This window comes from Acipenser ruthenus, chromosome 29 (assembly GCF_902713425.1).
Source record: "Acipenser ruthenus chromosome 29, fAciRut3.2 maternal haplotype, whole genome shotgun sequence".
Taxonomy (NCBI): domain Eukaryota; kingdom Metazoa; phylum Chordata; class Actinopteri; order Acipenseriformes; family Acipenseridae; genus Acipenser; species Acipenser ruthenus.
Genome location: NC_081217.1, coordinates 18,354,517 through 18,378,686, shown reverse-complemented (window position 1 = coordinate 18,378,686; position 24,170 = coordinate 18,354,517). Strand labels below are relative to the sequence as shown.

The following is a 24,170-nucleotide window of genomic DNA, read 5'->3' as shown; positions in this document are numbered from 1 at the left end:
TAAAATGTCCTGTCTATTAAAGTGACTGCATTATACAGTAGCAGATGAACAGGCGTCTTTGCCAGTCACTGCCTGTGTGACAAACACAATATATGGATTCTTGATAATCCTAATATTGTTGCATTTGTATCCTGTGAACAGTGTATACAGAAGTTGTGGAAGTTAATTTTACCAGCCAAGGATTTATTGGTTACATGTGCTAATGAAAGCTAAGAAAAAATGTTCCCACGTACAGTATAATCATACTGGTGTTGTTTTCACGCCAGTTTTAGTTTTATTGCCCGTAGTGTGGTTTGTAAGGCAAGCGTGGGGATTACTGGAGCAGTTCTGGTTTTCAGGATTTTCAGGAAAGCTGTATTTCAAGAATCGTTCTGAGGAGCACAGAACTCCGTTTCAGCACGAAGCTTTATAAGACAGATCACCTGAATGACTAGTATGAGACTTAAGTGCCACTGACCCTCAATGGTTTGTGTCGACTGTTTTATAGTGATGGGAATCGCCCTTCTAAACGGTGATTTTGCACTGTAATCTCACAGTTTTCCAATGCTTTTCCCATGGTTATTATACTATGCATTTACCATGGTTTGCCATGTTTTTAATGTGCTTTTCCATACCTCTCTGTGCTTTACAATGCTTAACTGTGCCTTATGCTATATGTATGCTATGATCAATTTTTATAAGGGTGGTGGGTGAAATCAATAACTGAACAGTTAAATTGAATAGTTAAGTACAGTATGGTCTGTATTGCCAGACAGCATGCATGGACTCTCCATTTCATACTATGTTTTTATCAATAATGCCCCTGCTGCTGTCACATATTCTCTATCAATCGTATTTTTTACTTTGTCTGGGTGTATTTCAGCATTATTTCAGCATTAGTCACCAGGTTGAGAGTTCTGAAATATAGATCTGCTGACTCATTTCCAAGTTCCTATAATTAAGCAGGTGTTAGACACGTTTGTGCTCTTTTTATAACAAACTTAAGCCGAGCAAAGGCTGTGTGGATGTGTCATCACCAGTTGAGGTTACCAAAATTTACTAATTTTAGTCTCTTGGTTTTCAGAAGGTAAGGAGAGTATGTCACCTGCATGTGTTACCAAATCTGAATGTTGCTGCAAAAGGTATTTTGCATTGCTGGAAATACATATAAAGTATTTTTTATAGACTGCTGGTTTAATTCATTGCTGAAACCAACCAATGTGTTTTCACATATTGTATTGTGCTAGTCGGAGTTGAATCCATAGCCATACTGTTCCGTCTTTTAAATCATAAAAGGAGTTGGCATAGTTAACCCTAAGCAGTACTTCACAGAGAGTGGTGAGGGGATGGAATGGGCTACCTAGTCATGTTGTTGAAACAGAATCACAAGCATCCTTTAAGACCCGACTTGACAAAGTTCTAAGATCAATCGGCTACTAAGACCCGGATGAACTTGGACTAGGGTGTGTGAACTATGCATCAGCTGCGGAGTCACTTACAACGTCTCACCCGAAAGACGTTGAGTGACACAAGGAGGTTAAGTGACTTGCTCAGGGTCATACAGAGTGGCTGAGCCGGATTTGAACCGGGGACCTCCTGGTTACAAGCCTTTTTCTTTAACTCTGAGCCACACAGCCTCCTATATAGCTGCTATTGGCAAACTGTCTGGACCACCACTTGGTCAGTAAGTCTTAGAGGAACGGCAGAAAATGAATGAGGACAAAATTAAATGGCTTTTAAAGTATTTGTTGTTGTTATTATTATTATTATTATTATTATTATTATTATTATTATTATTAACCAAAGTGGGGCAGTGCTATAGAAACCAGTGAACAGGAAGCATAAGGAAAGTTCATATAGTTCAACCAGATCAAGCAACTGTAAACATGAGTGTGATCCACACTACAGTATATCATTTTATAACGCTTTATATCCAGGTGATTTTAAGTAAAGCACGAAACAGTGACAACTAAATAAACAAATGTCCACTTTTAATGTAATGCTGAGCTCTACAGAGCTGAAATGCAGCTACTTTAGCTGGAAAGCAGCATCTTTGGTTTTACTGGCCTGGCTTGTGTTCTGACATAGCAGAAGGCTGACTTAGACTAACATGGGCCTTGGTGTTCCTAGAACCCGCTTGCTGTACAGTAAGGAGGTAGTAGGGGAATTTCTAGCACAAAAAAAAAACACATTTTGATGCGAAGACACAGCTGTGAAACTGTTGAAGGAGAGTTCGGGAAGTTTCTGTGTCATACAGAGCAGCAGAATCTGCCTTGAGGAAGTAAGGTTTGTAATGATGTCAGCTTGAAACTTGGAGCTGAAAACGAATGCAAACTACAGTGTCAGATGGCAGACTTCTGTATTTAGTACAGTCCTGTATACACACAGCTTTGTCTTGTAGACTGTTGATTTAGAAGCACTCTGTTTTAGCTTGCGTAACTAGCAGAAAGAACGGCAGGACCCCCATGGACTGTGAGAAATCATGAAGGCTGCGGACATCAGATTTCTATATAAATGGCAATGCAAAGGTATTTACAGCTTTTTGGTGTCAAATCTTTACGATCAGTACTGTAGATCAAAGGGCTGAAAAAGAATACTGTCGGAAATGTACCGCACTGAAAGTGTGTTAAATCTGTAGACTTCATTAAACTAGCTAGGATTTGGACAGGGTCTGAAAATGGGCATATTTGTGGCAAATGGACTGCATAGCGGGAATAACAAAGCAGGATAGAAAAACACAGTGAATGAAATAGAGCTGAACCTTCATCACAGGGAAAGGCAGACACTTTGTAGAATAATGCATGGGATAGTTTACCAGGCGAAACATAAAAAAAAAACATTATGGGTGGGGGGGGAGTTGAGGTTTATCTATAGAAATGGACCAATCCTAGATAAACAAACTAAGAGATTCATAGAGGATACAACCGGATCCTTTTATTTGATAAACCAGTCTTCCATAATACCGTCACCAGCCATTATGCCCATTACAGATAGTGAACATTCAGGACCTCCTATACATGACTTGCAGTACATGTTACACAGGGGTGCCCTGCTTTTACTCTTTTATAAACAGAGTTTAGTATTAATGGAAAAGAACATCTGTTTGTGAGTTTTAAGTAGTACGCACTCTAAAGAAAGTCTTCACTTATTTAGCAGTAGTCAATGGATTATTATAATTGTTTTATAGTCCCCCCCACCACACACACACACACACACACAGCTTTGTAGACCTTGCGCTGTGTTGACTGGGAGTGCTTGACACGATTGAAATCCATCCAGTCTGCTTTGTCAGTGAAGAGATAAAAATAGCAAGGCATTTACTACTCACCCTGCTCTGGCAGCAGCATCTACCTGTATTTGTATTGCCAGCCAAAAGCCCAGAAGAAGGCTGTGTGTAGAAATACCATTGAAGGATTTCTGTTCGAATGCACATATAACATTGTAATTACCGAGGAACTGTTTGGAGACTGCAGTGTAATTAATATGTGGGTTGGTTAGTAACAACCTGCTGTAGCTTCTGTATTAGACGTACTTGTTGGCTATTTCACTTGAATATGACTGTGTAGTAATACAGGTAAGACTCTGATGTGATCTTCCTTGTCTGCAAATTCCAAAGCATTTGTTTGTGGACGTGGGCTTGTTAGGTTTGAGGATGGAGTCTGGTCTAAAAAACACCCAGCCGCCTTCATTGTGCAGCCCTTGTGTATGAGGCAACTGCAGCTGCTCACTGCCTCTTGTTAACCTACAGTAGGGCTAGAGTTGTGAGCTCAGCATTAAACTGTGTTTTATCTCTTTCACTGCAGCACTGCAGACTAGTCTTTATCAGATAAATCAATTGAGCAGTTTATATCAGGGGCAACAGCAGTGTGAGCTTCCCTATACCCCTCCCCAGCTAATGTGCCTCAAATACCCTTCTGCGCCTCCCATTGCATAGAAGTGTGACCCATTCCTGGTTTTACTATGAGTTTAGTAAGTCGCACCTGAGCTTCTTACCTATATGCTGTGGCTAATCAAGCTTGTAGTAAAACCTGAAATGGGTGAACATGTTATGCAATATGAGTTTCCATCCCTGTGCAATGCAGCTATAGAGCTGATTGGAGAGGGCTGGAATTAAACTACTTTTGAGCAGTCTTGTATTGGATCATCCAGATTCCATATACAGTGTTTTTATGTAATTTCTCTCTTTCTCTCTCCCTCCCTGCCAGAGATCCGTGCCCAGCTGCTGGAGCAGTTAAAGTGCCTGGACCAGCAGTGCGAGCTCCGGGTGCAGCTGCTACAGGATCTGCAGGACTTCTTCCGCAAGAAGGCCGAGATCGAGATGGACTACTCTCGCAACCTGGAGAAGCTGGCCGAGCGCTTCCTCACCAAGACCCGCAGCACCAAGGACCACCAGTTCAAGTAAGGAACTCTCCTCCCCTCTGGGATTTATTCAATTGATTTCCTCCGGCCTGTCAGACTTTTGCCTCCCAGTCATGATCATCTTGAAGATGGACAGCATTAAAAATATCGACCAAGGTGTGATCCAGACCCTTGATTTCATGACTAGGCTTCCTCAGGCACCAAAGCACAGGGACTATAGGAAGTCTGATATCGGGTACTTTTAGTCCTCAGCAGGTTAGCTGTAGAAGCCACAATATACAGTAAAGGGACTCAAAATTTCATACTGCTGAGGAGTATGACATACCTGCCCCCCCACTCCATCCTCTGAGGGTTCATTAGAGGCAATCCATAAGGACTGCCATGCGGTTAATGTCAGTAGCCCATCATTTCTCTGCCTCTCTGGTGGACTGAGTCACGTATTAGCGTGACACACAGACGTGTTAGATGTGTGACTGCCCACTAAGTACATATTAAACACCTTGCCTTAGTACAGATCTGCCTTTAGTGTCTAATACACTTGAATGCTTATACTCCTGTCCAAAAGGATTTACCCACACTAGATCAAGACTTCTTTCAAAGGATCTGCTGCTGGCCCAGTGGCTTAACTCAGCATAATTACGGGATGAGAATGAAGCTTCTAAGCGATTTCCGGTTGTTTACTTGAGAAGGATTTCTTGCCTGCCCAGGAAGTACAGTCGCTGAGAGAGATAGAGAGCAACAGAGATGTTTTCCTATCAGGGGGAGGCTTTGCTGCTCTTTCAACAAGATGATAAAGAAAGCAAAAAAGCTGTGCGGGAGTGTATGTGTTTGAAGACCTCTCTAGATGAGGCTGGATGTGCACACGACCTGGGAGAGAATATAAACACACCAGACCGGGTATGCTCTTTCTGGTGACAGGAGAGTTCTCAGACTGTTGAACTGGCGAATTATATTAAAGCATAGCCTTCTTCCACTTAGATTGTTTATCTGAATGACCTTGCTTGTTTCAGCAGTACAGCTTTATTGTAATGAATAGCTGTACTCTGAACTGATACAGGAATTCTGGAGTCTTTTATTTGCTGCAAAGATTTCCCAAATTGGGACCAGGGGGAAAGTTACACCTACACGTTTAAACGGCTAAAGTTTAGAATGCTTAATAAAGCAGTGTTTTACTATTTCAGCTGATGGATGCATTTGAGGTTTCAGTTTCGTGTTCCTGTTTTTCAGGTCATGTGAGTTAGTGAAAATACCCGACAGATTAATACGTATACCGAATCTGTGTTTGGGTGAGGTGCATGGTTTTGAATGGCGTCCATGTGAGAAATGTTAGGGTGACCTGGTTCTGAGGCTATAACAAGACACATAGACATTAAAATAGTAAACGACAGCCGCACAATGATGAGTCAAAATGGTACGGCTGACGAAACTTTAAATACACACCGTATCAGAAATGCCTTAAAAAAACACTGTGGTTGTACCTTTTAAATAATTGACATTGCTTTAAATAATTTAGCTCTTGCATCAGGTTTTGTCTCCTTGTCCCGCAGCTTCCCGCTGCTTCTTCATCTCAGTCGGGACGCTAAACCCGAGACTAGACGGCGTTCCCTGCAGACAGCTGTCAGCTACAATTAGAGGAGGGGTGTCTGAGCAGCGGCCTACAGGCTGTACCACTGCCTGGAGCTCGTCTACCCGTGGAGGGGAGCAGGCCTGCTCTCTCATAGGCAGGAACTAGTAAACACAGCCTCCATGCTGTGCCTGGCTCGCCCACTGCCCGGGCCCATGTAAACAACAGATGTTCAAGCACCGATTTCTGTTAATTACAGAGAGTTTGACTAACTCAGTAGTCTTTTAAGTATGAGATGGCAAAACAATGTTTTTAGGGATAGGCCTTCTGACCCCTTAATCCAGCAGCTTATTTGCAGGGCTGTACTGTATTTGGGTTTTATGGTTGATGGTTGTGCTTCTGAAAATGAATCTGGATTGATGAATCTTGCACATGCACATACTGTAGTTTTAAAATATTTAATTCTGTGCATTCATGGTTGTTTACTCTCAATGGCATGTGACCAGCTGCTATAAAAAACATCTGTCAGGCCTTACCCAGTAAGATCCTGTTTTATTTAATTGAAGATATTCAGAACATTTGCATGGATGTCGGATCCTTCAAAAAAAGACTGGATGCTGTCATGAACAATATTGTGTAACCCGCTCTGTGACCACAATAAGACGTTTAGCTAGCCACCTGGAGGAAGGGCGGTCCTTCTAACCACGGATTCCCTGAGGTTTCATTTCGCCTACTAACCTCATTAGGGTGTTTTTGTTTTTCTTCTCCTGAGTGCTAACGGACCACGCTGGCACCAAAGCGAGCTTCCATAAGTGCGCTGAATGGACTTTTCTCGTTCTTGAATTTCTTATGTTTTTATGTCCTGCCTCTGTTAACAGGGGTTAAAGAACCTGATATTCATTTTTTTTATTCAGCCTGGACACTGGAGTTAACAGTCCTGGTATTCTTTAAAAGGTGACCTTGGATCTTAGTTGTTCAAAGGCAGGACCTCCAGCACCTTCTAACACCATGTTGTGACACTGAGTTCTGGCCCAGAGGGAACAGTGGCTTCAAGCTTGCATTCACTGAACAATACCATTAGCATTTGCTTGCATGACTGTGGCATACATACAGTATACTACAGGCACTCCTCAGGCTGTTTGGCTACCCCTACTAGGCTGAAGGACATCAATGACAACCCTCTCGGTGCCGATGACACTGCCCCCCCAACAGGAGAGCCTGTCTGAGGGGACAGGACTCACTCAGTCAGCAAGGATGCCCGCTGAGACTACAAGGCTCAGGGGCGCTTGAAGGAGAGTGTTGGCAGGACGACACAGTGCCAGCACACAATCCACAGAACCTGCAATGCAGCAGTCTGTTATCATGGCATCTTCATGTACACACCCTGCCAGAATCAGAGAGCATTTTGCGTATCACACCTAGTTGCTGTATACAGGAGAAGGAAAGGACAATGTCCCATTTCTAACACTGGGAGATTTGCAGTGTCTGTGAATCTCCTTTTTGTAGTACATATTTCATCCCTAGAAATACAGTGTCTGACTTGGGGTATTTAAGTCTGTATTTAAAGACCGCTTTTAGACTGTCGCTCGAGCGTGACGAGTGGGTTTGACACCTAGGTAAATGCAATTCCCTTCTCCGCTGGTTTTGATACAGTGCTGTATCTTTCTTCAGGTCTGCATCTGCCAGCCTGCTGGTGCCCAGATAAAACCCCAAGTATGTCTCTGCTCTGCTGTGTCTGCATTCCCATCAAGCTGGCTTGCTTCCCTGCGCCGTCTTCAACAAGAGTATTTTGTTGCGGCTGTGTCGCATCTTTGATAGCTCTGTCTTCTTGACCTTGGTATGCTTGCTATGCACTGGCTGTGACATAGCAGCAGGCTCTGCTGGCAGCTGGGAGCATCCGGACTTAACCCTTTCCAGTGTGGGTCAGCAGTGCAAGAAATGCTGGAAATGTCTCCTCATTCCTCCTACGCTTTCTCACTTGCAGCCAGGCTGTCAAAGCTGAGTGACACTCGCATTCCGGTTTGACATTTAAGTCACCGACTGCAGTCTAGTCCGCAACAGGTTTTAGTTTCAGCCAGCTGCAATGATACAGTTTTTGCAAATAGAAATACATTGAGTAAGCTACTGCTGTTAAAGTTGTAGTGTCCTGTTAAGTGTTAAACTGTAATTCCTTGAAGCATGTTATCTACATTCTTCCTTAGTTTAGCCATCTGTGCATGGTTCACTTTATGAGAAAGCCAGCCTTTTTACCTGCCAGTATGTTTACATAATCCAGTGGTCATCCATAAGTATTAAACACTCATTAGTGCTGAAATTAGAAATACTAAAAAACTCAAATTTTTGTACTAAATTTCAAATTGAAGTCTTTTTCACTGTCTTAAAAAAACTTCTAGTCGAATTTTTTTTTTTCAGTATTTCTAAGTATGCAGTGGGCGTTACTTGATTGCATTTTACTGTATGAGGTTTTTCAACATGGGATGCTGTATGTGCAGGGTGCTGTAGTGCAGTATATACTGTAAATGTATCTGATCTAGTATTGCTATACAAAGTCTTGCCAGTCCAAGTTGCTTGGGGTGCAGATTGGTTTCAGTTCCTGCTTTCAAGCAACACACTCGGTGCAAGATGCACTGTACATCCGATTTGGTTCTCTGGTTTTGAATTCAGTCTTATGCTACAGTAGGAATAGAGAAGTTCAGCTCTGTTCTATTTGCATATTTACTGTATATAAAATCGCTCCACAAATCTATACATTGTAATCTTTTTAATGTAGTAGAACCCAAGGACAAAGCTTATATAAGGCTACTCGTTTTGACCTTAGTTAATAGTGGCAGTGAAGCTGGAGAATGTTGTGGGATGCATTAAGATTGAGGGGCTTCTGTTTTACAATAATTTACAATAGATCTGTACAAAAAAAAAGAAACAAGTACTGGAATTGAGATCTTTTTCTCTGTAATCCTACTGTAATGCACAAAGACCCAGTATGGTCTGTGCAGAAACCATCCACCCGGCTTTCCCATCGGCTGTGATGCTCCACTTCACTCATGACTCCGTGCCCTTGCAGTGAACCCTGTTGTCCAGCTAGCAGTATTGACGTTGAGCAGCGTTGTGCTCTAGATACGTGGTTCCATCTTCCACGTATGTGAGTCACGTTACACGTTTTTAATTGAGATTTCCCTCACCGGAGTCGTAAACGTCAAGAGGTGTTGTAATTTATTCTAGGCACGCGCTCTTTTTTCTTTTTTTTTTTTTTAAAAGCCCCTAGGAAGAGGCCGTTGGGGTAGCTGTTAATTGAGATAGTTTGTGACCCGCAAGACACAGACAGCGCCCTCACACACACGCACGCACACACAGCGCCTGCAGTCACTACACAGAGATCTGCGATTCAAATCAAGAGCACGTTATACAGACTGTATCTAATTACTTTGGTATTTATAATCCTCACCTGGCTTTAACCATGCCTGGGTTATAACTAAAAGGGTGTTTTGGGGAGTTGCTTGACTTGATAAATGAGCCAGCATCTGAGGCACACACACAGTTGTTTTTACTTTTTTATTTTTGTTTCTCCCAACTCTCTCTCTCTCGTTCTCTCCACACTAACAACCACCCTGTGTGCATGAAACACTCACTCTTTTATGCAGCTGTGCCAAGACTCGATTGCTAATCAAGCATTCAGTTGAATCTCAGCACAGTCTGCACGTGAACTAATTGTGCAATCCCCGTGCTCCCATACAAATACCTACTTTAATCTGCACATGAAGTGATTGTGCAATCCTCGTGCCTGAATACAAATATACATTTTAAATCACCTGTGCTACATAACCCACACTTCGTGCACCACTACACACATACATATAAACATCCCACATACAACATAAAACACAAAATACACACAGGGGCGGGGCACCCCGCCACAGGCTCCGATGCTGGGTGCTGCTAAGTGATCATAGGTCTCCGATCACCGGAAGCCATCCCAGTCGTACCCCAAGCACAGTTCAGTTTCCAGCAATCAGAAATCGTTTCCAGTCTGTGGGGATCACACTAAGCCTTTGGACATTTTTTTTCATAGATTTAAAAAATATTTTTTAATTTGGAATGGAGTACTTGGCTCTGGCCTGAAATGTGGGCTGTAAATGCTTTTTGTAAACAGATCTTCAGGAAGGAGTGTCCTCTGCTTTCCGGTGGTATCGATCCTGTTCGTTTTGCACTGTCTGCGTGTGTTTTGTGCTCGATTTTTTTTTATTTTTATAGTGCTTACAGGGTCAAAACAAATCAACAGTTATGAAAGCGTGACAAAACCTACTTTGTGAGGACTTGGACCATGACCCTGTAATGTTTAAACATGTATTTCAAATGTCAGTTTAAAAGAAACCTGTCAATGCGGGAGTATTCGGCTTAGCCCCAGTAACTTTCATTATTGTATGATCCCTATGCCCATTTGGAGTTCAGAGTAGTAAATCAACACTAAATGAAAGTCAATGCAAAATCTTTATAGACAAACGTGTGTGATTGTATGTGTGCCTGCCCAATGCCCTCTGCACAACCTGACCTATACCAAAGAGACTTTTATTCCTATTCTTGAAATGATTCATCAACTTGCATTGACAAATTGTCATATTTATTTATCAAGTTACTGTGAGGCCTGAATTTACCAGGGGTCACCAAAGGAACACAATGTTTGTGACAGCTTGTTTATCTCTTTCAACACTGCAGAGATGGATACAGGTCTATGAAATATACTGCTGAATTGCAGCAATACTTTTTACTTTCTGAGCAGTGTGGAATTGCTAAGGCAAGCACTAAAGCATCTCTGTCATCTTTTAATTAAGACATGTGTCGTTGACTCTCAGCCCCACCCTTGGAAGAGAATGCCACAAAATGCTTTGCAGTCTCTTGGCCTCGGTGGTTGACAGTGTTCACAGTGTCTTGGTTGTTGTTTGCAGGAAGGATCAGAACGTGCTGTCTCCGTTGAACTGCTGGAACCTGCTGCTGAGCCAGGTGAAGAGAGAGAGCAGAGATCACGCCACGCTCAGCGACCTCTACCTCAACAACATCATCCCCCGCTTCGTCCAGGTCAGCGAGGACTCCGGACGCCTCTTCAAGAAGGTAACAAGCAGCCCCCAGCCAGCCAGCCCGCCATCCCTTCACAGAGAACTCCTTGTATGTCTTCTCGTTGTGCTTCTGTTATAACCCCTTTCAAAGTTCAAGCAGCATTCACTGGGAATGTGTTGTGAGAAATGTGGTGTTATTGGGGCGACTTTGTCACTATTTCTGAATCTTTTCTCAGTTTTATAAAGAAGTGGTCCATACAACAAAGTGAAGGAGAGCTAAATAAACTTCTTCACCTCTATTTGTCGGACGGCTAAGCCGTTTTCCGATTGCCAAAATGTTTTTTTTCTTCAGTGAGTACAACACACAATACCTTAAACGGGTTGTCACTTCTTCTGATCACTCTTTTAGGTCTCAGCCTTAACACGGACAACCCGTACACAATGCTCATGCTCATTATATACTAGCCAGGTGATTGTCCCTACTGCTCCAATACCTAGCCCAGTGCCTGTGGGGAAATGTAGTCCTGACTTCACTATCTATCGGTTAGGACTACCTTTTCCCATATGATCACCGCCACAATGGATAGACACTGTGCTGTATTCTTGGGCCTATGTACTTCCCTTCTACAACCTTCCCCCATATTTTACCACAGTACACGTTCACGTAGTCATAGTGAACCATATTTACAAAGCATTTACCCCCAGCGCTGGAGTAAATTAGCACGATTTTTCCCCCAAATATTCTGCTTTCCATAAAACCTTTGTGAATTTGGCCGATTTTTGAGGTCACGTTTTTACCGGAATAAAGATCATCCTCTTAAAGTGTGTGCTGGAAACGGTACTTATTTAGCAATGTGTGACTGCAGTTGTGTATTGACGGGAGGACGTGTGACACACAAGGCTCTCAGGAAGTTGAACAGATTGGTCTGAGCAGTGATTGCTCTGAGATGAACTGCTATGCAGTCTGGTAGTTTGTTCCAGTCATCTGCAGGCAGCCAAGAGGCTTTGGTGCGTGACGAAGTAGCAACAGGAATGTGCACTAAAGCATTTGGATGGACTCTGAATGGGTGGGCTCCACTTTAATAAAACCCTTAATGAAAGGTTTCCCGTTCATCTAAGTATCTGCCACCAGGAAACACGATGCATCCCTCAAGGAAAGCAGAGGCAACTTTTTAAAATCCAGTTTAACTGAAACCAAGCATCTACAGATGAAAGTCATTCTGTACAAAACCACAGCTCGACGGCCCCTTCTCATTTTTAAAGTGTTTAACGTAATTGAATTGAATTTGATTAAAAGTTATCGGAGATTACGCTTGGGTCAAGCCTCTTACTGTAGAATAATCCTTTTCAATAAGACAAGTAACCTGCTGTGCTGCTCCCAGTCTATTAGCAGTGCAGTGTCACGCTTGCTGCCTCCCACATGTCAAGCTTTGCCTTCTGTAAAGATCAACCAATGCTACTGGACGCAGTATACAGCGTCGGTCCCAATGACTGAACCTGACTCCAACGATGTGGGGGTTTTAGAAGGATACACTGTTTTATTACATCACCGACCTATGTTATAGAATAGAGAGACTTCCCCATTTCTAGTGTTAGTGCTGTATTCCTGGGAGAAACACTATTTCTGATTTAACTTCTTATAACTTTCCTTCTCTCACATTATATATATATATATGTATATATATATATATATATATATATATATATATATATATATATATATATATATATATATATATATATATATAATGAGAGAGAGATTATATACCTATATACCTTATATTTAGTGATCTCATTAAATGCACATAGCATACCCAAGTCACATAGGCTGGTTCTTTCCCAGCATTCCCAGCGGTGAGTGGTTGTCCTGGTTCTCACAGGTGTGTACAGCTCAAGGAGTCTCGTGTGTGTGTGTGTGTGTGTGTGTGTCTTGCTTGCTCGCTCTCTCTGCAGTCCAGCTGGTTGCAGACTGTCAGGCCATGCCTCTCTCGTTCCCTCTCTGTCATTCCCACTGTCCTTTCATCTTCCTCATGAATTTCACCATCTGGAAATAGGCTGAATTAGTAGATTTACTTTAAGACTTGAGGCATTTCTCTTGGCCGTTTCCAAGGAGAGTCGTAAAAGAAAGAGGCAATAGGAGAACAAGGTGAATAGTAAACCTGAAAAACACAGAGGCTTAGGACAAGAACTTCTGCAGATCAGAACCAAATTCAGTGAAGTGTCTGTACGCATCCTGTAGATTTGAATCACTGCCGTTTCTTTTAATATAAAAAGGAAAGGTGCTATAAATCAAAAGGTACTTAAATGTGCAAGATGCTTTTCTAGATGTTAAGCACCAACGCATGCGTAAGCAATACCGGGTGACCCCTGAAATGAGATATATTAAATGTGTCTGACTTTACTGTTAATGATACTCCTCATGGTATAATATTCATTAAGATAACTCTGAGCAAGTTCCCGATCATCCCTTGCTAAAAATGCAATGAACAGTCACCTAGGATGATGGAGGTTTTGTGTGCAGCTGGCTGGGAACCGAACCTGAAGATTTTGACTCTTCATGGAGCATGGCTGATTTTAAGTAAATAGATGCAGATGTGTATTGTTTTTTTTTTGTGTGTGTGTTGTAGCTTTGTTTTCAGTTTCCTTTGTCTTGCGTCTCTAACTATTTTGGCTCTAAGCTGAAACGGTACAATTTAATCAGACGAGGAATGTACAGATCACCGCCTCCAGCCCTGTCCACTTAGCGAAACAGGGTGGGATACACCGCTTGGAAAGTTAACGTTCCTCTTCGGTATCTAAAGAGGCTTTACCACTGTTAACTATACTGGTTCACATACAGACCCTCCCCCCTCGCCACAGGGCAGACCCTACCAAACAACAAACACGCCGTTTCATTTGGGAGCAGATATGTCGCTGCTCTTTTTTTAAAAGCTTCCAGAAACATTTTTTTTTCTGTCTCTTGACAGATGAAGTGAAACCTGAACAGCTGTGCATTTGTCATCTTACACAGGAAAAAGCAGAGTGTTGAATTATAATTTGGAAATGTGATTATTATTTCCACGTTGTGTCACATTAAAAAAAACAAAAAAAACAAAAAAAAAAAACAACGCAAAGTAAAGGTTCAGTTGCCGGTTTTGGAAGTAGGAGTTTTATCCTAAAAAGACTCCCTGCAGTCAAACCCTCATTTCACTGACACATAACAATTATAAAAAGGATAAATAAAACCCAGAGCTTGTCGTATTCAAATTGAGGATCTCACATTCTCAATTTCTAGCGCGGTAGGAGGTAATCCACCCTGAGTTCACACTTGCCTTAATCTGTCAATCATTGAGTTTTATTTATCTATTAGTTTATTTATTGTTGAATTTTGCTGCTCGTGAATGACAGGTGCTGTAGAGACAAAAGGGATGACGCAAACTGTGGCAATGTGTGAGTAGTGCTGAGGTCCTCGGTGGACTGAGGGAGCCTCTGCTTCATAGAGGGAGCAGTTTAGCCACTATGCCTGGATTGTGAGTTGGATTACATTACTTTTAACTTGTGACCTTTCGCTTGGAACCCAGGCCTTCTGCGGTGAAAGGTCAGTGATTAAACTCGCAGCGCCAGTTAGTGCTGGGTTGCAGTTATGCAGGTCCAAAAGCAGGAATGAAATGAATCCCCCCATTGTCGAGCTGTCTGACCAGGTGGAGATGAATTCACATCAACAGATGTGCACAGGATGCATTAGTTCCTGTGACCCATCTGCTTCTCAAGGATGTCCTGTGCACATTTATTAGGCAGGGGAAGTAAAGGCTTGGACAAGGTCAGTATAGCCAGGGCAGATGTGTTGGCTTAAGCAATGGCACCACGGCTGCCTTTATCTGAAATCATGCCTACGGACAATCTGATGCACAGAAGCACCTCCTAATGTGTCTGTCCTGGGAGTCCTGGGCAGGATCCACAGTCACACGAAGCAGGACCCTCGATGGGACTGTGCCCCCCTCTCCTCCGAACACCAAGCTGGCTCTAGAACCAACAGTAAGAGAAATGGAGATGGAATAAAACAACAAAGTAATACATTTTAATAACTTATAAAATGTCATCTTATTACATGTAAACCATAGACTGGAGTAAACACTTTGTAAATACACACCAGTGTTTGTGCTGAATTTCTTTGCTTCAGACTAGGATATGTGAAGAAAGAATTAATACTGTGACCAAACGGAATACTTGGGGAAGAGTTTTAGGTTAATGTTTTCTCATAGCCAGCCTAGCAGCTGCACCCCTGGGTGAGTCTCATATCATTTACACTGTTATTGAAGTGCGCCTTTTAATTAAATTGAAACATATTTCCCTGAGCCATGCTATCATCTAACTGGATGCAAACTGTTGTCAAATAGTTTAAATATTTTCCACACATTTTTTTTGTTTCGCTGGGCTTGGCTTCAGGGCGATGGATACAGTTGCGAAATCAACACAATCGGTCACGTTGTTACTTGTAATTCATTACCAGACACAAAGAACTGTGCTATAGATCCTTAAAGCAGTGTGGAGCATATTTTCAGTGTAGGGTTCCTAAGCCTTGGGTGCACATGTCTTGTGACTCACTGGACCGAGAGTTTTTCCTCATTGGAATTGACAGCACTCTTGTCCTCTCCGCGGAGATTAAATTAAACCACTAGACCTTTTTAGGTTTTGCTCGGTTTTTGATTCCATTTGTCAAATAAACGTTCAGGAGAGAGGGGATTCATCACATGATGGTCATCATGCCTGTCCAGTGGTGTTGGGTTGCGTGATCAATCACCATGCTCCAGCATGGTCATACATGATGCACAGTAATAGCCACCCAACTCCCTGTTGTATCTGATAGCCTTCTGTAATTAAAAAAATAATAATAATTAACTCCCACCTCGGTCACACATACTGAAGAAAATCCCCAAAATCCAAGAATAAAAAGTTTGCTTTCACGTCTGGCCAAAAGGTTGCCATATAGCTTAATTGAAACCTATACATGCTGTGATGGAAGTGGTTCTATCAGAAACTCAGATTCATTAAAAGGTAAAAAGGTGTCTCCCTGAAAGCTCACTACTTCAAGCAGGAGGTCAGATTCACAGGAACTCCTAAGCCATGCTAACAGAGCTAACGTCCCTCCACTTGAATGACACTGGATCCTCTTCACAACCCCCCCCCCCCCACACACACACCATCCTCTCCTTAGGGATCTCATTTGTTATACCATGACAGGCCCAGTCTGTTGTTCTCCGGCTCTCTGTTCAAATACATTAGATTTATCATTAAAGCATCTATCATGCATCACTCCGCGACCCTCGGAGGTCAGCCGACAGAACCTCAACGCTGGATTGGTTAAAGCCATCACTGTAGTAAAGCACAAGCTCCATTGGATGCCATCTGATGAGTGGTATCAGTCATTTAGTAAATGATTCTGTGTGGATTTATGATGTGCTGTACCTGCAAGGGAATGTTATTTTATAATGTCAGAGGCAGTGCCAGCATTGTGTTTCTGTATGCGAGTCCTGCTTTTCTAGCAGCCAGGAACATTCATGCATTCTCCAGTGATTTCTTGCACAGCTGAGTACGAGGCATTGAGGCCAGTGGTGCTGTTACTGTTGTCTGACATTATTATATTTTTATAAGGCATGTTGGATGTGCAGTGACCAATTTTTAATAGATTGCAAGCCAAAAAAAAAAAAAACAGTTCATGCTGGGAAGCAGACCTGGGCTCGATTTTTAAAATGGTTATTGTTGAATTCGTAATTAGTTCATTGCAATTACAATGTAATTGTGCTTCTAGTATTTTGTCCAACCTCTGTAGGCCTATGCAATGTCTCAACATTTGCACTTGTTTATTTTATTGAGTCTATTGAGGATAGTAACCCAATTCTTTGATGCAGCAAACCTTAAACTGCTAACTGCCTTCCTCTTTAGTGGAATAAAGCGTATGCTTTTTGTATTATTTGGGTATAATTTTTGTACTGTGAATGACGGATGGAGCTCATATTATGTTTGCCCGTAAGCATTGATTTAAAATAAAAATAAAAGACAGAATGATATTTATACAAAGCAGATTACCTGCAAAATTCCCTTGGCTGTTTGACAAAATTTCCGTTCTTATATAATCTAATCCTGAATTATTACTGTACCTAAACTCAAACCAACCCTATCAAACCCACTACAAAGCAAGACGGCTCATCGTTTATTTGCTTTCCAACAGCCTCTGTAACGTGACCCTAATTGATCCGCAGTGGTGGGTCCATTCAATCTGTCGGCTAAATAATGGGGGGTAATTGAATCGGGGGATTAAAAGACGGTTTCAGCCTCATTTAACCTGCCTTTTTCTTCTTTTTTGTCTCCCTTTCCCCCAGAGTAAAGAGGTGGGGCTGCAGCTGCAAGAGGACTTGATGAAGGTTCTCAATGAGCTTTACACGGTAATTCAGACTGATTTCACGGCTCATTCAAAGAACGGAAAATCACAGTGAAGAGCTTCCAAAGGGCACTTGTACATTTCCATAATGATCCTATTTTAGGTAACCTGTTTTATAGAGCATTCAAGTGATCGGCTGGCTAACCTGGTGAATCATCTGTGCATTCGATGCAAAAAGGGTTTTCAGATTTGGATTTGGCTGTCGAGCAGACCTCTTGTTTTTGTGCGTATGTTTTTATAAGAATCAACAGCATGAAACGGAGCTCCTGCTTGTGTGCAGTTTCCGGGTGTGTGGGCTTGTTTTCGTGTCGTAGTAGTTCAGTTTTTTCAGTAATGTGAAAGAATGCCTCTGAATAATGGGGGGGGGGGGTCTGAGTGTTCTGCAGTGACAGAGCAGGCTGGCGTGGGCTGGTTTCTGAAATTGTGGCTGTCCGTAGAAACACGACGTGTAATCATCAGGATTGCTTTGTTAACCACTGCTTCCAGACTGGGCGTTGGCTCAGACACAGGGTTATTTTCATGCTCTGAAGACTGATGGCAAAGTGGCATTTAAGTTAACAAAGCTGTGACGTGCCCTTCAGCATGGAGTTATAAAAAAAAAAAAAGTCATTTTTAAAACATATAAAAAATTCTATTAAAATATATTCAACAAGAAGGAGAAGGGCTAGTGTTAAACATCTAATAACTTAAGACATTGGGCCTTATTTTCAAAGCGATTTATTCCTCTTTAATGAAATTCCTGTTTTTTGAAAGAGGTAAAACCCCTGTTAATTTTATAAAACCGGAACCAAGCAGCTCAATTTATATCATTCAAGTTGTATTAAGCCATCTCAAGGCGTTTTGCATCTCATTTTGTAACATTAAAATGATTTCTTTTGCCTTTAAAAAAAAAAAAAAAAGTTCAAGACTGGGGGAAACGCTTTTAAAACAATGGCTCTTTGCATTGTGTCGGATAAAGGTTCAGTTCTTTTCATGTCGCTGTAAACGACTGGTGGTGTACATGAAGAATTAAACAATGACAGACCTGGGACTGATAAAGGGAAGAGAAACAGGTTTTAAAAACCTGAGCTGCTGCAGCTGTGGTTGGTTCAGGGGAAGCTGTTCCCCTTTTCTTCAGATCTCATTACTTTAGTCTTGCACTGGTAAACACTTTGTGAAGGAATTGCCTGCTTCTTTTACAGGGCTGTGTACTGCATGCTGCACACACAGACGTGGCAGATTTGATCGGTTTGCTTTATTCAGCAGTTTCAAAAAGTGAGCCCTACCGTATCATTATCTTGTCTTATCAGAGCACTCTGCAAAACCAAAACGCAAGTCGAACAGCACCGAAGTCTGCAGCATGTACCTAATTAAGGAGACGTCTGCAGAATAGACTTTTTAATCAGCGTCTTCAAGTTTATTTTTAAAGAACAATTACAGAGCCCCTCTGCTGTGTTTTTTTCATGTTGTTTTTTTATATAATAAGTACTTGTAGGAAAGCCCTTTGGATAGAGGGAGTCGAGGCTATTGCGCAGTAACTGCCCCATAATTTCAGGACTGGTTTCTTGCATCTCTCATTTAAAAAAATAATATCCCAATTAAAGGGTTAGGAAATTTATGTGCAATTTTTTAAACTGAGAAAAAAATGTTTTATTCTGTGAATAATGCCAACAGAAGGTTCAAAAATTCATGGATATGAACACGCTGTTCGTCAAAATGGACTGGGTTGGAATAAGCCACTACTGTGTCTATTAAGATGATCTTATTACATGTACTTGTACTGATCTAGAAAACCATGCGTTCAATGTTTTAAAAAATGTGTTTTAAATTTGCTGTGCAGTTGTCAGCACTGTAATTCTTTTGGGTCTATTGGCTTGCAGTAGAGATCTTTTATACAGTGTCAGTGTTGTGCTTGTGCGATTTGCACACCTGGGCTCCTGTTCTGTCTGCTTTACCTGGAAAGAGCAGAGCAGTGAAGCTAGACATTGAGCGGGTCACTCTAAACTACGTGGGGAAAGTGACCTACTGTAACTAGCACCATGCACTGCAAGGTCAATGTCCAATACATGCAAAATCAGCACGTGCACGCTTAATCAAGAGATCCACCCCTGATATGATTAAAAACTCTTCCTCATTGAAGACATTGAAAAAGACCTGCTGTTGAAGTTTCTATGTTATGCTATATTATGTATTTCTAAGTTTAAGACAAGACGGTCCTAATGAAAGGTGCAATGCAATTGGAACTGCGTCTCGTTGTGTTCTTAGGTGATGAAGACGTACCACATGTACAACACAGACAGCGTGAACGCGGAGAGCAAGCTGAAGGAGGCTGAGAAGCAGGAGGAGAAGCAGATCAGCCGCTCGGTGCGCCAGGAGGACAAGCAGACCCCGCGCTCACCCGACGCCCTCACCAACATTAAGATCGATGAGAAGCATGTGCGCCGCAGCTCCGTCAAGAAGATCGAGAAGATGAAGGAGAAGGTGAGGGCCTGGGAGGGGGACCAGTGGCACCAACAACTGCTCAAACAGTTGCCATGAGTTTCATTGGGTTTACTGGGTGGGTTCTGCCTCTAGTCGTGGTTACAGTAATCACCTCCACCACTTTTTTTCTCTCCTCTCTTCAGCGCCAAGCCAAATACACTGAAAACAAGCTGAAGGCAATCAAAGCCAGGAATGAGTACCTGCTAGCTCTGGAGGCAACAAACTGCTGTGTCTTCAAATACTACATCCACGATATCTCCGATCTTATTGATGTGAGGCACAAATCACTTTTTTGTCTTGTGTTTTTAACCAGTTACAACCCAGTTGCCAGAGCTTGAGATGATATCTTTTTATTGTGTGTTTAGTTGTGACCAAAGAGAGATTCAAGTATTCAAACACATGCAGAAAGGTATTGCATGCACTCACTCGCTCACACACACACACACACACCCCACCCCAGCTACATGTACAGTGAAACTGCACTCTGATCACCACAACTGACTCCATTGAATCCGCTCAAAACAAACCAAAAAACATCTTCTGAAAGGAATTAGTTAGAAAAGTAGTTTCACTTCTTATTTCTTTTTTTAAAAAGGCCAGTATTCTCAGTGTTGCACAAAATCATGGATTGCGGTTCTCCACAATTGCGCACCACCCAAGTTCTGGCTTAGTGAATCACAATGGGCTGGTTTTACATGAGTGGTTTGTCTCGTGTGAATTGGCAATGCGTGTGAATGTTGGCAGGAAAATCCCTTAAAAATGCCCCAAAAAAACAGTCGCACTGTTATAACAGGAAAGTCTCATTTACCCATGAGAATCAAGGAAATGCTCATGAAATCAATGCCCACTTACACATGGAAACACGAGTTTCTCATGAAAATGTTAATTAGCTCACCCAAGTGCCTTACCTAAAGCCACATGGGAGTACGTAAGTTACCATGGTCCAAAGATGGCAGCAGGAAAGTACATTTTTTTGTTTGCAGTATTTTTCTTATCAGATTGATGTTGCAGTTAACCCCACTTTTTTCTCCGTCGCCCCTAAAAGTTTGCATAATGCTAGTCATGCATGGATCTAAATGTGTTTGTATAGTATCATACAGATTGTATTTACTAAGTTACTGTTTAAAACTATAACTACAAATGTTTGATAAACTGCATCGTGGGCTTGTGAATTCAGGTGGTTACAGCTGCTCTACGGTATTTCAGAATATACTTGCAAATAGCTTTCCAAACAAGTGTCAAAAGGACTTTATTGTAAAGTACTATGTTTAAATGTGTATAACTATACTCCCATGCAATTTCTCTGCGTTATGTCTGAGCAAAACCTCTGTCCATCCTCCACTTACGTCCGTTGGAGCAATGAAGAGACTCTGTGGAAGTATCCATAAGGGAAGAGGATACGATGAGGCAACAATTGTTTAACCCACTCTCAAAATGAAATGTGGTGTGGAATTTTCACAACTTATTTCTTGGGAATCAACAATACTACTCAATATTCCAATTATTTTATTAAGCAGAATCAGTCATACAAGTACAGCGCAAATGAGGGTGCTATATTTGGTATAAAATAAGCTAATGAAATAAAAACGTGATTCAAAATAAAGCTAGCAATGTGGGCTTTTTAAAATAAAATGCAAACCCACAATCTCACGTGTTCTGCAGCTGCTTCAGTTCCGCTCTCTACAGTCCCGCTGCATTCTCGGTACTAGCATGGTCTTGTTTAACGAGCCATGTCATCTCTTCATTTAAATTGTTCTTTTTGAATCACCTTAATGTCAGTCTCTAGAGAGAAATTGGGCCGTTGCATTATTAACATCTTACCAGGAATTCTCCAGCAGTGCCTTTCTATGAAATATGAATGATTCCTTTCATGGGCTGGAAATGCACATGCTTACAAATAAGATGTTATTATTATTTATTTCTTAGCAGACGCCCTTATCCAGGGCGACTTACAATCGTAAGCAAAAACATTTCAAGCGTTACAATACAAGTAATACAATAAGAGCAAGAAATACAATAACTTTTGTTATTGTATTGGAACTTTTGTTCCAAGCAAATCAATCACACTGAAAAAGATCAAAGCACAAAGAGTAGCTTCATTAAAGAAAATGCAGTCTTTCAACTTCTGTTTTAGTATTGCCCTAATCAAGAGTATTACCATACATTCATACATACATGAAAACTTGTATACATTTATACCCTGCAATATTTTTGAAAGCTCTTGTCGAATTACAATGAAACCAATCCTTCCAGATATTCTGCTGGCCTATAGAAAGGGTATCAGCTGTAGGATTAAGAATGAAATGGGCTGAATGAAGGCAGCATTACATTACATTACATAAGTTGTTGGAATGTTGTTTCAGGGTGCTGGGGGGGTTGCTGTGGCTGCACACGATGGCTGTGTTCTAAGCTGTGTGTGTGTGTGTGTCTGCGTGAGCTTGTGCGTGATCCTGACGCGCTGTTGTGCTCGTTGCAGTGCTGTGACCTGGGCTATCACGCCAGTCTGAACCGCGCTCTGCGGACCTACCTCTCTGCGGAGTTCAACCTGGCGCAGTCGAAGCACGAGGGCCTGGAGACCATCGACAACGCTGCTGAGAACCTGGAGGCCAACAGCGACAAGCAGCGGCTCATGGAGATGTACAACAGCGTCTTCTGCCCCCCCATGAGGTTCGACTTCCAGTCCCACATGGGCGACACGGTGAGTTTGTCAGTGTATGGAAAACTACAAAGCGGTATTTAATTAAATGTGTGAACGTAACATTATTCAGCAGGTTTCATTTGACTTAATTCTATAGGGTGATGCAAAACTTTTGGCCATAACTGTACATGCGCGCACACACACGCAGACATACATACATACACTCACTCACTCACACATATATACATGCATGCATGCATGCATGCATACATTCATTCATCCATCCATCCATCCATATACTGTATATAACATATATATAGACACACACACACACACACCCATATAGTACATGCAAACTTTAATTGATTTATAATCTGCTACATTTTGTTGAATTATAATGAAACCAACCCTTACCGATTTGGTTGCACAATAAGAACCATGGCAATTATTTTCTTTTTTTTTTTTTTGTAATGCATTTGTTATATTGGTTTTGGCTTTTGAAATGGCTTAAGTATTTTTATAGCTTCAAATCATAACCACTTCTGCCTTAAAGGTATGTAATAATTACAGGAAAGTTTACTGTATATCGTTTCACAAGTTCAAACGTAGTAATTGCTCAAACAGTGAGGTTGCTAAATGCTAACAACTTTAAAAGACACTTACAAGTTGGATAATTATAATATGTACCTCCCTGATTTCAAGTTCTTCTGCTTTTAACAGTAAAGTGTATCACGATTGTCACTTAGCAGGGATTCTGAATCATACTGGTTCCAGACGCACTGCAGTTGAGGAATTTAAAATGTAATGCTTCTTTACAAGCAGGACTAATAGCTGCATATCAGAATCGTCCCACTTTATCTCCAGGGAAGATTTCACACAGTACGGGTTGAAGCGTTCTTTAGAGAATACGCAGCAAAGAACACAGAGGTTGACTTCCCCGGAGCGTTCTCTGAATGGAACAACAAATCAAATGGTCCAAAATGCACGGGGTGTTATTAATATTACAGTATTCCCCCGTCTCTGCTCTTCTGCCTCCGGACAAAGAAATCCAGATGTGCTTTTCAAGAATGCCATTTGTTTTGTATGCTCAGAAAAATCTGTAAATGACGATTGCACCCAGGGCAACACATACTGCTGCAAATTAGTTTTACTGTTTTGGGATACACGTATTCTGATAACTGTACACTTTTTTGATCTAGCCTGAATCAGAATGGTACTACGGTAGTTTATTGTGGTGAGTTAAAATGCAAGTGGGTTCAGCATTAGATGTGCAACGGGTTAGTCGTACTCATGCAAACACCCCGGGGTTAATACTAATGAGTCAAAACTCAGGACTACGATAAGAATGTGGACCTTATGAACAGCGGATTTGGTTGGAACTCACAAGAAGTCCTGTCTGGGTAGAAGGTAGAAGGTTGTGAATGATGTGTTGGGGTGCAGGTTCACTGAAAGTCGATCTGTTTTCACAGGTGGGGTACATGTGCGCTCAGCAGCCCGTGCAGGGCGAGCTGCTCCAGAGGTGTCAACAGCTGCAGTCCCGGCTCTCCACACTCAACATTGAAAACGAGGAGGTCTGTTCATCACAAAGACATGTCCTTATTTTTTTTTAATTTTTTAGCAAAGTCTTTTTAATTGCTAGCTTAAAATGCATGCTGTATACTAAGCAATGCAACAGCTCCTCTTTGTTGGGCATCATCACTAGTG

At 41.7% G+C, this 24,170-nt stretch overlaps 1 protein-coding gene across 5 annotated transcripts in view; it reads left to right on the top strand.

Moving 5' to 3' along the window:
- LOC117430576 (SLIT-ROBO Rho GTPase-activating protein 2-like) overlaps positions 1-24,170 on the top strand; it is an 81,592-nt gene that overhangs the window by 35,982 nt on the left and 21,440 nt on the right. For all 5 annotated transcript variants that reach the window (XM_059003929.1, XM_059003927.1, XM_059003928.1 and 2 more), the window contains exons 3-9: positions 4,185-4,377; positions 10,843-11,005; positions 17,310-17,372; positions 19,613-19,828; positions 19,972-20,100; positions 22,305-22,526; positions 23,936-24,037. In XM_059003929.1, coding sequence (XP_058859912.1) covers positions 4,185-4,377; positions 10,843-11,005; positions 17,310-17,372; positions 19,613-19,828; positions 19,972-20,100; positions 22,305-22,526; positions 23,936-24,037 — 1,088 coding nt within the window. The remainder of the gene's footprint in view (positions 1-4,184; positions 4,378-10,842; positions 11,006-17,309; positions 17,373-19,612; positions 19,829-19,971; positions 20,101-22,304; positions 22,527-23,935; positions 24,038-24,170) is intronic.